This window comes from Hippopotamus amphibius, chromosome 12 (assembly GCF_030028045.1).
Source record: "Hippopotamus amphibius kiboko isolate mHipAmp2 chromosome 12, mHipAmp2.hap2, whole genome shotgun sequence".
NCBI classification, from domain to species: Eukaryota; Metazoa; Chordata; class Mammalia; order Artiodactyla; family Hippopotamidae; genus Hippopotamus; species Hippopotamus amphibius.
Window position 1 is genome coordinate 90,567,284 of NC_080197.1, and position 13,378 is coordinate 90,580,661.

Genomic DNA, 13,378 nt, shown 5'->3' on the forward strand with positions numbered 1-13,378 from the left:
ACCTGAGGGATGGACACTGTTGAGGAAGGTTACTAAGATACACAGGGTAGCTCAGGTATGGCCTGCTGGTAGTTTTAAAAGTTTAGGACTTATAAAGTGAAATATCGAAAGCTGAAACAGAGGAAGGTACCTCAAAACACGTGTGCCAGGGAGTGGTCCCAAAGGCAAGGGAAATTAATGCAAGAAATTTATATCCATTTACTAATACTGTTCAAAAGGGAAGGAATAATTTGTGACTAGAAAGCTCAGCAGTTTTGCAACAAATCTCAAGAACAAAGGATTTTCAGTTATTCATCTGAGCAGCTCTAATTGAACACCTGTGTGCAACTAACATGCCCATGGGAAAGAGGCTGGGGTGATGTGTCAGACTCAGGTTTTAATGGAATCCATACAGTTTTCAGTTAAGCCATTTTTTAAAAAAACTGAAATGACCCCAGGATGCCAATTGATTGATCGGAAATTTGAAATATATATTTGGTGAATGGGTCCTTTGAGGTGAAAATTCAGTTCTACAGCCAGAGAACCAGGTATTTCCAGTAAGCCTGAGGAATAGCCAAGGAACATCTCAAAAGGACCAGAGCTGTTTCTCAACTTGGAAATACTCTTACCTAGAGAATTGGCTTAGTTAAGTTTCTGGTAACAAAGTAAAGAAGATTCACTTAAATTAGCTTAAGCAAAAATGGTGGCTGAGGGAGAGAGCTTCTTAGAAGGAGACTGGGGTACCTTAGAAAATTAAAAGTTAGATACACAGGCTAGATTCATTAAAGAGACCTCAATGACAGGTGTGGAGACTTCACTATGGGGCTCTACAGATAGATTCCGAGCAACTCCTTCAGCCAGCCTCTCGAGATAAACATTGGCTAATAATGGGTCCTGATCTCTAGTCAGGTGGGCATGTGATGCAGCACAGCCATGGCTGTGGGCCCCACCCCTATGGTTGAGAAAATAGTTCTCATAGGAAGAGTCCTGCATCCTGGGAAACACCTCAATTCCAGGCAAACTGGGATAGTTGGTCTAATAAAACAGGCTAGAGAGATTGATAAACTACTTCTTTGGATTTCCTTTTTCTAGACTTCCAGGTAGAATGCCTGTCTTCTTTTATGACTTTGCCCCAACTCAATGGATTATAGCTTCCTCACATCACATCTGTTCTGATTTCCCCCCATAAGAGTTGTAAGCCTCATAAAAACAGACATCTGAGTTTTCATCAATTGATCCCCAACACAACGTCTAGCAAATAATACATACATTCTCAATATAATTGTTGAATGAATAAATATCCCCTTCACAGCATAGTTGAGGTGAGGCTCAAAATTTAAGCAAAAATTTACTAAATGCTTGCAAAATAAATACAGCTAGTACCAGGAAATTAAGCACTCAGACCTAAAAAGATAGAGTTCAGGCATCTTTAACCGGAGGCTTTCTTGCCTAGACTATGACCTGCCTCCAGGTGGTGGAAGCCATCTTTAACCCCTACCACATGCAAGTCAGTCTGTGGCTGTGATAGCCTTTTCCAAATCCTAGCCAAATTTGGTTGTCCCCCACACATTGTGAGGAAAACATTAGCACAGCGAGCCTGAGTGCTTACTACTTACGTCTTCAAGGGAGCCGTGAGTGACTGTTGGCCGACTCCTGGGAATGTTGCCCTGAGAATGTTCTTTACGTGAGTGATGGATGATTTTTTGTTATACACACGTGAAGCAATTGCTCATCCTACGCTGGCTTTTCAGGTTGCTTTACAAACACCAAGATTTCTAGAACTGCCATATGACCCAGCAATGCCACTACTGGGCATATACCCAGAGAAAACCATAATTCAAAAAAACACATGCACCCCAACATTCATAGCAGTACTATTTACAATAGCCAGGACATGGAAGCAACCTAAACATCCATCAACAGAGGAATGGATAAAAAAGACGTGGCACATATATACAATGGAATATTACTCAGCCATAAAAAGGAATGAAATTGGATCATTTGTAGAGATGTGGATGGACCTAGAGACTGTCATTCAGAGTGAAGTAAGTCAAAGAGAAAAGCAAATATCATATAATAACGCATACATATGGAATCTAGAAAAATGATATAAATAATCTTAGTTGCAAAGCAGAAACAGAGACATAGACATAGAGAACAAATGTATGGATACCAAGAGGGAAAGGGGTGGGGAAGGAGGAATTGGAAAACTGGGATTAACACATTTACATTATTGATATTATGTATAAAATAGACAACCGATGGGAACATACTGTATAGCACAGGGAACTCTACCTAATGCTCTGTGGTCACCTAAATGGGAGGGAAGCCCGAAGGGAGGGGAGGGGATATCTGTATGTATGTGGCTGATTCATTTTGTTGTGCAGCAGAGGCTAACACAGCATTGTAAAGCAACCACACTCCAATAAAACAAACACACACCAAGATTTCTGACGTGCACCTGATTTCATTGTTGGAGTTCTGAGTTTTGGTTGCCAAGACTGGTTGCAGAGTAGGATATGCCTATGTGACCAACCACACCCCCCAACCCCAGCCTATAAAAGCCATGGACCTTGAGGCTCATTTGGGCTTCCCTGAGCAGAGACATTCCACACATGTCCTTGTCATTCAGTGCTAGAAAAAGAGCATTCTCATGTGGCCTTTGGACAAGGAAGGTCTTGGAAGCCCGTGACGGACCTCTCTGGACTTCCCTGTTGCATATCTTTTTCCTGTTGCTTTTGTTCTGTATCTTTTGTAATAAACCTTAGCAGTGACTATTACCTGCTATGAGTCCTTCTGGTAAATCAGCAAATGAAACACTTACGGTGTCTTTTTCTTGACACCAACAGCTCTCAAACCTCAGCATCTCTTGCCTTCTCCAGGAAGAACCTATTCACAGTGAAAGCCCCAAGGCAAGTTTTACTAAATATTGCCTGGGGTGTGAGATGCTGGAGGGTTGGACAGTAAAAGGGACTCTTTTACATTGCACATGCCACTGTGTGCGACTCCATAAAATCCCATTTGACATGCATTACCCCCAAGTTGGCCTGGCTGTGCTGTGAACCAGAGATTCTCTCTATCTACCCTTCCTCCCACACCAATACACAGCCTGTCTTCTATTCTCATGAGTAGTTCAAGTTTGTCCTCAAATCTGCCAATGCATCTCAGATAAACAAAAGTTTGGAGTCATCAGGACCTACTCTCCAGAGAAAGCAATTTGCTGGTCATATCTTTTCATTTCCTGTCTACTTTTAAAGATCTCACTTCTGCTCCTACTCTTCCTAAATAACTTAGCTTAGTATTCTTTCTAACCACTTACAGTAATTTCCCTGAAAGGAGTTCTGGTAAGTTCAAGCCTTTCATCTGATTACTTGAAAGAAAAAAAAAAAACCCCAGAAAACGTGGTGTAGAACCCAACCTGTAAAGCAGATAAAAGCAAAACTGTGGTGGTTGAAACAGCCAGAGTGGGGTCTAGAGCCTAAGTGCTCGGCCTCCCAGCCTCTTTGCACCTGCTTTCATCCCTCCATAATGGTCCATAAGGTGCCACAAGGACCTTAACCTAGGGCTCTTCAAGGAGTTTCGAAAAACATGGCTCTAAATTCTTTCAGGAGAATGAGACCCCAAGATAACAAGAATCCTGCCAGCCTGAAGCTCAGCTGCTGAGTCCCCTCTTTCTCTCTTTATTGCCAGGATGGTGGCCTTGGCTTTCTGTCTACAACACAATCGTCTTTATCTCAGTACGATCCAATATCCTCAAGATGGACACGAAGTTCATGTAGAGGTCAAGTCTCCTTGACTGTGAATGTGTTGCTGTGGAGATGCTCAAGCCCCTCCAGGTATCTCTAAGGTGGAGCAGGTAGAGAAATCAAAGTGGAAAAGAGACACGATGTCAAATAATCCATTTCCTGTCCCCTACTCAACAGTGATGTCATTGCCAAGAATTGCCTTCAGGTTGCCGAAATTACAGTCTTTCTAAATAGGTAGGGTAAGAAATCTTAAAAAAATGTAACCTCTGGTTACATCTAGTTCTGGAGGTCTTTAATTTTAAAAGGGCAAGTGATCATAAACCACTCTTCTGAACCATCTGTTTCTCAAAGATTTGGGGAATTATTCCTAGGTCCTAAGTGTATAACTTTAAACTTCCAAAGTTATATACAGGCTTACTGAAAATGTGGCAAAATCACACATCTATATAGTTTTTAAGAGTGAAGTGTCTGGTCTAAATAAGCAATAAAAGGAACCAAATATATTGAAGATGCCTACTTTAAGGATACAATCCTAACAAGCAGCTGTTTGTTTTTCTTGAGGGGAAAGGCACGACTTAAGTTTTGGTAAATGATGCATTTTCTTCCAGTGTCTCCTGTAACCTACCATGGAATCATGCTGCGTTCCAAGCCAAAACTAAGCTATATTTATTTTTAATTTCCTTTCATTTTCTGTGTATTTTGCCTTTAAAGTGACTCAAAGTCTCAAGAGATGCGGAACTCAAGGTTCATAACCCTTCTGCACCAGATAGAGGGATTGCATTTTTAAACTGATCCCTAAATAGAAAGATCCAAAGAAGGAAATATGTGAAATATGAAAATCTCTTCTCAAAATGCATGAGAGCCTCATAAATTTGAAAATGTTCTTCTCTCATAAACTGCTCCAAAAAGAAATATTTAGTACTTACCGCCTGTATTAGAGGCAATGAAGCAGGCAGGAGAACGTTCTTTCTTGCTTGTGGGAGAGAAGCCATTGAAACGACTTTTTCTTCACTCACACACACACACACACACTACCCACAAGCAATAATACTTAAAAGGCTATCACAGATTTCACTACAGTACCTACTGAAGAAAAGCTGATAGTCAACAATGCCAGGAATTGCTCCACACTAGTTGTCAATATGCCACTGTGGATGGAAATCTCTCCTGGTCTAGGGGGAAAGCATGACATTGTAGTTGTGTGGAGTTGGGTTCAAGATCTGATTTGCTGTTACTAGCTGTGTGATCTCCAGCAAGTTCCTTAACCTCCCCATGCCTCAGTTGGCTTGCTTTGTAATAAAATTTAGCATAACTCACATCAGTTAGTGCTTAGCACATGCCAGGGACTGAGCTGAGGGGAATCATTATAAGTGGTGCTGAGGGAGATGAACCAAAAGCCTCATCCACAGCATCAATTGTCAAGTCCAGGACTTCTGGGAGATGTATAGGAGTCTCTTCACTGGGGCTGATGCCCCATTATGTCTACATTAGGTCTGAATGTGATTTTTCTTGCTCCAGGTCCTACAGACTAAAAAGATAAGTGATCAGCCCTCAATATCCTATGCACTGAGGATCAGAGGGAGGATAAATGCACCAGATGCTCCTGGAAGTCCAGGTCTGTAGCAATTCTAAAATATTGCTGGGCCAACCTGAGGAGGGCTTCCTACCCTGGGGTGGGATAAGTTATTTAATTAGGCCCTAATTTTGCCCCAGCAAGGGACTCTTCTATCCACTTGTCTTCATGGCCCTTGAATAAACCCTCTGTAAGAGTCTTCCTTTTATGATATTCTATTTAGGCTTATCAAAAGTGGGAATTAGTGAATAGATCTTCCTTAGGCGTAAGGCAGTTTTTCCAGCCCATTTTCTACTCATAGAAGGTTAGGCCCAAGGGTTGTTTCAAATCCTGTGTCGTCAATTTCTCTTCTCTAGGCTAGTGGTCCCTTTAGCATTTTAACTCTCTCAAAAAATTTAGTCCTATTGTCATCTGGTTCCAGTCAATTTCATATGCCAATAGCCATACTCGCAGTTCTTTGTTGAGATATATTTCTTTTTATAATTTGAGCTTATTTTGAGATAAAATTAATATATCATACAATTCACGCATTTAAGCATAAGATTCCACAGTTTTTAGCATCTTCACAGAGTCATGTAACCAGTGCTAGTAACTATAAAATATTTTAATCCTCTGAAAAAGAAATCCCATGCCTATTAGCAGTCACTCCCGGTTTCCCCCACCTTCTACCACTCCAGCTCACTCAACTCCCAGCAAAAGGAAAAAAAACCTACTTTCTGTCTCTATGCATTTGCCTATTCTGGACATTTCTTATAAATTGGATCATAAAATATATGGTCCTTTGTGCCTGGCTTCTTTTACTTGGCATAATAGTTCCAAGGTTCATCCACACTGTAGCATGTACCTGCACTTAATTTCTTTTTATTGATGAATAGCATTTCATTGTATGGATATACAGCATTTTATTTATCCATCAAGCAATAGACATTTGGGTTGCGTCCACATTTTGGCTCTGATGAATAAAGCTGCCACAAAATTTACGTACAAGGTTTTGAAAGGACGGAAGTTTTCATTTCTCTTTACTCATACATCTTGAATTTCCTACACGTCTTTGTTTTATTGCCTCTCTATCTCTCTGTCTCTTTCTCTCTCAGTTGCAATTACCTTGGGCCTATCTTTCTTGGGAAAGACATACCTTTATTTCCTTCACCCTATTTTGCCCAGTTGAAAAGATATACAGATTTTAACAATATGCCCCATGGTTGTATCTTGAGTTGATCCTTGCTCCAGGGCTATTTTAATCAGACTTTGTTATCAGAGCATTGCTCAATGCTTCTTTTTACTGTTTGAGGTTCAGAAGTGGTTGCGTTTTGCAGCCCTAGAAATGCTCAAATTTGTGGGCACTCTCTATTCCCTTTCCTGCTCGCAAACTGGCCATTGTTTTCTGAGCTCATCTATTTCTTGTAATACCTTGCCAAGCATAGTCATTCACAACCAACACAGGCTATAAACATTCTGTTTTCCAGCCTCTTCTTCTAAGGCTATAAATTATTAGGGACTTGATGCGCCTTCCAAATTACCTCAGACGGCAATTTTACCAAATGTTTCGCCACTACATAATACGGATACACATCCGTTCATCCTCCAATAACAGTTTTCTGCCACCTGCTACCAGCTCCTAAGCCAGTACCTCATTTTATGGGAATTTAATTAAAACAGAAATTTTTTTGACATCCAGGCTAGACTAGGTGGTGCTCTGGTTAAAAAACAAGACAAAACAAAACCCCCAGAATCTCAGCAGCTAAATTCTTACAAAAATTTAGTTCTTGCTTATGCTACATGCCCAGTGCAGTTCACGAAGGCAATGAGAAAGTAAAAATAGCTTGGACTGTCAAACTCTGTCCTACCATTCATCAGCTTGGAAAAAAAGACAGATAAAGCCAGCTGCAAAGTTAACAGGAAATAATATTTCCCCCAAGGACACACTACTTCTGTAAAGTGTCATGACAACCCCCTTCTTTACGTGACTACTGCTTTCTTCTTCACTGAGAAACTATTCTCTAAAATCAGAGACTATCAGAAATGTAAGTAATTTGATTTAAATTGTTTGAAAAGGTATCAGTAAGAGAACAACCTACTCTTGCCTGGGGGTGGTCTAAGTCACTTTGACGCAGAGAAGCAATCTGAATTTACAACTCAGGTGCAGCCTCAGATAAGGGGTTTCTGCACACAGTGTTCCACATCTATCTTAGCTTTCTTTTTTCCAAGGGAACAAGACCTGGGTCTACTTCGCAGTCTGAATGTGATGTTGACCACTTTACACTGCCTTACTTTGCTTGGAGCCTATCAAAACACAGATTTATTTAAATTTCACTCAAACTCTACCCTTGCCCAGAATTCTCTCTATCCTAGTTCCATCTTTCACTTTGGTTGGTGAGATGCCCCACAGTTTCTCTGATTTTCGACCTCCTTCATACCAATAGGCCAATACATTTGATTTTGTCTAACAAAAGGTTTGTTTTTAGTGGTTTGGTATTGATCGGGCTAAGACAGGGCATTCAACTCAGTGTAAACTTCTGACAATGGAAGATCTGTATTTCGCATAATGAAATAAATACAGGTTCTTGTCAGGCTTTGCCTTGACCCTAAACTATCCTAGTTTTCTGAAGATGAGTTACTCCTTTCCTGGAAAAATGAAGCCAGTTGGTCTATATAACACAAGCCCTCACTCACAAAAGCAATGGGGTTTAGAAATAACAATAGCTAAAGTCCTAAAGATTCAGGGCCATTTGAGTACCAGGCTGTCTCTTAAAATTCCATTGGAGTGGAACTTCTCTGGTGGTACAGTGGTTAAAAATCCACCTGCCAATGCAGGGGACACAGGTTCAATCCTGGGTTCCATCCCTGGTCTGGGAAGATCCCACATACCGTGGAGCAACTAAGCCCATGCACCACAGCTACTGAGCCTGTGCTCTAGAGCCTTCGAGAGTCAACTATTTTTTTTTTTTTAAAAAAGACACATTTATTCAGCGTCATGATCAGACTATTACATTTAGCAATCAACAGCATGGGTGCAAAAAAAAAAAAAATCTACATTAAAACCCTTTGTTAGAATGCTTTACACTTTCCACAGAACAGAAACTAAAATAACCTGTTATACAATTAGTCACAAATACAGTCCTCGAGTTTTTTTTGCCCATACACATGAGTATTGTCTAAAACATGTCTTCTTTGTAGCAGCTAGGCCCTGCCACCACTGTGCTTGGCTGAGTTCACAAATCTGTTGCAACCTGTAGCTTCCCTGTCACTTCTCTGGCTCTCCTCTCCTGCTAAGCTTTGTTTCCTGGCAATAATTAAAACCTTCTGCCACTGCCATAGCTACTGCTGCTGCTGGAACCGCCATAGCCACCTTGGTTTCGTGGTTTGGCAAAGTATTGGCCTCCACCGCCATAGGGGCCAGAGCTTCTGCCTCCAAAGTTCCCTCCTTTCATGGGTCCAAAATTTGAAGATTGATTGTTGTAATTGCCAAAATCACAGTAGCTTCCACCACCTCCAAAATTGCTTCCATCATTACCAAATCCATTATAGCCATCCCCACTGCCACCATATCCACCACCACCGTGGCTGCCACCAAAGCCACCTCGACCACTGAAGTTTCCTCCATGACCAAAGTTGTCATTCCCACCAAAACCACCTCCACAACCACCACCAAAGTTTCCAGAACCACTTCGACCTCTCTGACTCAATGAAGCACTAGCCATCTCTTGCTTAGATAGGGCTTTCCTTACTTCACAGTTGTGGCCATTCACAGTATGGTACTTCTGAATGACAATCTTGTCTACGGAGTCATGGTCATCAAAGGTTACGAAAGCAAAGCCTCTCTTTTTGCCACTGCCTCGGTCAGTCATGATTTCAATCACTTCAATTTTCCCATACTGTTCAAAATAATCTCTTAAGTGATGTTCCTCAGTGTCTTCTTTAATGCCACCGACAAAAATCTTTTTCACAGTTAAGTGGGCACCAGGTCTTTGAGAATCTTCTCTTGAGACGGCCCTCTTTGGTTCCACAACTCTTCCATCCACCTTGTGTGGCCTTGCATTCATGGCCGCATCCACCTCCTCCACAGTGGCATAGGTGACAAACCCGAAGCCTCTGGAGCGCTTCGTGTTTGGATCCCTCATTACCACACAGTCTGTGAGCGTTCCCCATTGCTCAAAATGGCTCCTCAGACTCTCATCGGTTGTTTCAAAGCTCAAACCTCCGATGAAGAGCTTCCGCAGCTGTTCGGGCTCTTTGGGAGACTCTGACTTGGACATGACGGCAGTGGAGGGGGGAGACGTCAACGATGCTTACTTGGCGGTGTCCACGGGCAGAAAGGACGAGAGTCAACTATTGAGCCCACGTGCCACAACTACTGAAGCCCGTGCGCCTAGAGCCCGTGCTCCACAACAAGAGAAGCCTGTGCACCACAAAGAGGAATATCCCCCGCTCACTGCAACTAGGGAAAGCTCACATGCAGCAACAAAGACCCAATGCAGCCAATAAATAAATAAATAAATAAATTTATTTAAAAAAAAAAGATTACCAGAGATAAAGAAGGAAAAACACATTTGAAAAAAAATCCATTGGAGCACAGTCAGGCTGCCACTGAGCCCATTTCTGTCTCTGTCCCTCTGAGACACTAATTCCCGTATAAATGCAGCTGATTGACTTTGGTGTACCTCAAAAACTGGTACAACACTGTAAAGCAATTATATTCCAATAAAAAGCTAATAAAAAACCAAAAAACAAAAAAAATAAAACAAACAAAAAAATAAGACACTAATTCCCTAGATAGAGGGAAGACCTACACTGTGTCCTGGGTAGTTAACATCTCTCAGTAATATGTGTAGAATAAAAGAAAAAGGAAGAGTTGTAAATACTCAATCCTTTCTCCCCTCCTGATCCATCAATGTGGTCATCCCTAAAGAATAAGGAAGTGGGTACTGGGAGTTGTACCAAGAAGCCTCAGAGTTAGAAATCAGGGACATACACAGAGAAAGGGGTTGGACATCAGCCATGGTCCCAACAAGAAATAGTTGTGGGCAGGATTAAAGGAATTAATAAGGGAAGATGAAGAATCTGGGACAAGCCATAGCAGGGAGGCTTTATCACCACTTGTCGAAAAGGCAAAGGGAGGGAAATGTAGAGCCTATTAAAAGCCAAGAAACTCCAAGTCCATCATCAGTCATTTCTCATTCCTTCCTTCCCCACAGCCCAGCCCTGGGCAGCTACTAACATAGCTTCGGTCTCTACGAATTTGTCTTAGACATTTCATATCAATGGAATCCTAAAATATATGGTCTTTTGTGACTGGCTTCTTTCACTTAGCATAATGTTTTCAAAGTTCATCCATCTTGTATTTTCCCTTGGTACTTCAATTCTTTTGATGACTGAATACTATTCCATTGTACCAATTACACTACATTTTGTTCATTGGGTTGTTTCCAGTTGTGGGCTATTGTGAATAGTGCTGCTGTAGACATTTGTATACAAGTTCTTCTGTGGCCATATGTTTTCAGTTCTTTGGTGTATATACGTAGGAGTGAAATTGTCAGGTTATATGTAATTCTCCTTTTTACTTTTTGAGGAACTGCTAAACTGTTTTCCAAAGTGGCTACACCACTTTGCATTTCTACTAGCACAGTTCTAATTTCTCCATATCTTCAAAAATACTTTTTTGTCCATGTTTTTGATTATTGCCATTCTTCTAATATCCTTTTGATAATGTACTTGGGTTTCTATTACCAGATTATTGAGTCAGGCTTTGGGATATGATAGGAATAGAAGTCTCGTTGGGGTAAATGCATCAGAGAGGGGTTAGAGTCAGGGTCTTTACACATAGAATTGGGTAGTTGGCTTAGGAAGGTGATGAAGTTGATGACATCTATACTTTGGTCTTCCAATCTGGGATATATGCAGGGGATATATGTGTTGGGAGCAAAGCTTCACGGTGTCTTCCATTTTGATATTTTCAGTCAGTTGTTTTTTTCTTTGTGCACTTTGGATCGGTGCACAAGGTTCTTCTTCCAGACACTCCCCAGGTTCTGAGGAAATTGTGATGCTGAGAAGTTCAGAGAAATCATGGCAGACAAACAGATAATTGATGTGGAAGCAGATGTATTGTGGGAGAAGTGCTATCCTGTTTGCAAATACCAGGTTCTTGGGCTAGCCCAACTGTCTGTAGAATGTCTGGCGACAGACTGATCTACTCTGCTAGGCCCAGGTTAATACGCTCCATCAGTCTGTGGGTGGCAGGTGGGTTACTGGAGAGATTTAAAATTGTTTTCCCCAAAATTGACATCCAAAAAGAGCAATGGAGAGACTGAGTCTATGGAGAGAAAAAGTATGCCTTGACAAGCAAAGTAGAGAGAGTGAGAATAAAAGTAAATAGGGTTGCTGTATGGAAGCATAGTGCATCACTTTGGTGAACTACAGATGTGAGAATAGTTTGGGAGAGGCCCTGGTGAAAAATGAAGTCTAATGTAGTGAGTCCCAAGGTATCCGAAATGGGTACAATAGGTCTAAGGTAGTGAGTTCCAAGATATCCAAAATAGGTGCATGGTCTACAATGACCAGATGTCATGGGTGCCTAGTCACTGGGTCATATCAAGAGTGGGGCCATCAGAAGGGCTTCCAAAGTTTCCAAATGTGTCAGAAAGGCTTGTTGGGAGGCAGTTCTGGGTTCAGATGTCTCTAGTCAGGAAGCACAGGCAGCCGTCCCTGGAAATGAGGGTCTTTTTGCCCTTCACCTCCACCAGAGCCCTCAGGCATTGCTGGGCATGGAATTCCTTGGTGACATCAGCTGGAGAGAAGGCTGTTTAGACACAGGAAGGAATCATTTCATTTTTTTTTTTAAGATTTATTATTTATTTATTTATTTTTGGCTGTGTTGGGTCTTTGCTGCTGCATGCAGGCTTTCTCTAGTTGTGGTGAGCAGGGGCTACTCTTCATTGTGGTGTGCAGGCTTCTCATTGCTGTGGCTTTTCTTGTTGTGGAGCACCGGCTCTAGGTGCTCGGGCTTCAGTAGTTGTGGCATGTGAGCTCAGTAATTGTGGCACATGGGCGTAGCTGCGCCACGGCATGTGGGACCTTCCCAGACCAGGGATTGAACCCATGTCCCCTGCATTGGCAGGTGGACTCTTAACCACCAAGGAAGTCCCCATGTCATTTGACTTTAAAGAGATTGCAAAGGATTGACTCTGTCTCTATCTCTCTTTTAATTTATTTTTGTTTTATTCTGGAGGCTATGTTCTTAGAAGAGCTAGCAGTGAATTAGCTCATTGGATATTATAGGTAATTTCTGATAATAACTGATAATAATACTGGTTGGCAGGCTAAGGAGATTTGTGTTGCTATTTCTAATCTGTTTTATGGATTAGAATTTGTTTTTCTCAATAAGTATATTTAAATGTATGATCCAAATAAACTCTGAATCTAATCCCATGATGTATTTTTTTTTCTGTGTAGAAATTTTTCTATAGATAATTAAGAGATGATCCCTAGCCCAAATATCGGTTACCATACCTACAAGATTAAAAACACTGCATAACTTAAAGCCTGTAATATTATTTTGATCTAATTCCCTCCTGTAGCATATTGATGGCATAGTTCATTTTAATCCTTAGAGAAGATCAAATGGAAATGCAATCAAAAACTCAAATTTGTTTTTAGAGTGCACTTTATCATTGCTTGCTAGTTTCTCAGTTTCTGGAAGAATTCATTGCTTAAAGGAATTGGGCATGGAAAATAAGACATATACATTGGTAGAGAACAGAGGTAGAATTTGGAAGGAGCTTTGCTAGAACTTCATTAGTCATTCTCTTTAATTCTTCATGTCAAATGTGTAATGCTGTTTGGGCATTACTCTTAATAATAAGAATTCTTCAATCTCTCCAGGAAGCTTTAAATGTTCTAAAAACAAACATTTGCCTCAGAAGTTTCAACTGGTGAGTGTGAATAGAGAATGCAAACATTTCCATAATCCTCCAATAGGGTTTGAGCAAATTTGCTGTTACTGTTCCCTGCTTTTCCCAGAAAACTCTTGTTTCTAAGGTGAAGATGTTTTCAGAAAAAGCTGGCTTTATGCAAATAACCTTCA

The 13,378-nt window shown here is 41.1% G+C and overlaps 1 protein-coding gene across 1 annotated transcript; it reads right to left on the reverse strand.

Moving 5' to 3' along the window:
* Positions 1–8,586: 8,586 nt before the first annotated feature.
* On the reverse strand, positions 8,587–9,586 carry LOC130832778 (heterogeneous nuclear ribonucleoprotein A1-like). The gene has a single exon (XM_057701579.1). The coding sequence runs from the start codon at positions 9,552–9,554 to the stop codon at positions 8,592–8,594; it is 963 nt and encodes a 320-aa protein (XP_057557562.1). The 5' UTR covers positions 9,555–9,586; the 3' UTR covers positions 8,587–8,591.
* Positions 9,587–13,378: the final 3,792 nt, after the last annotated feature.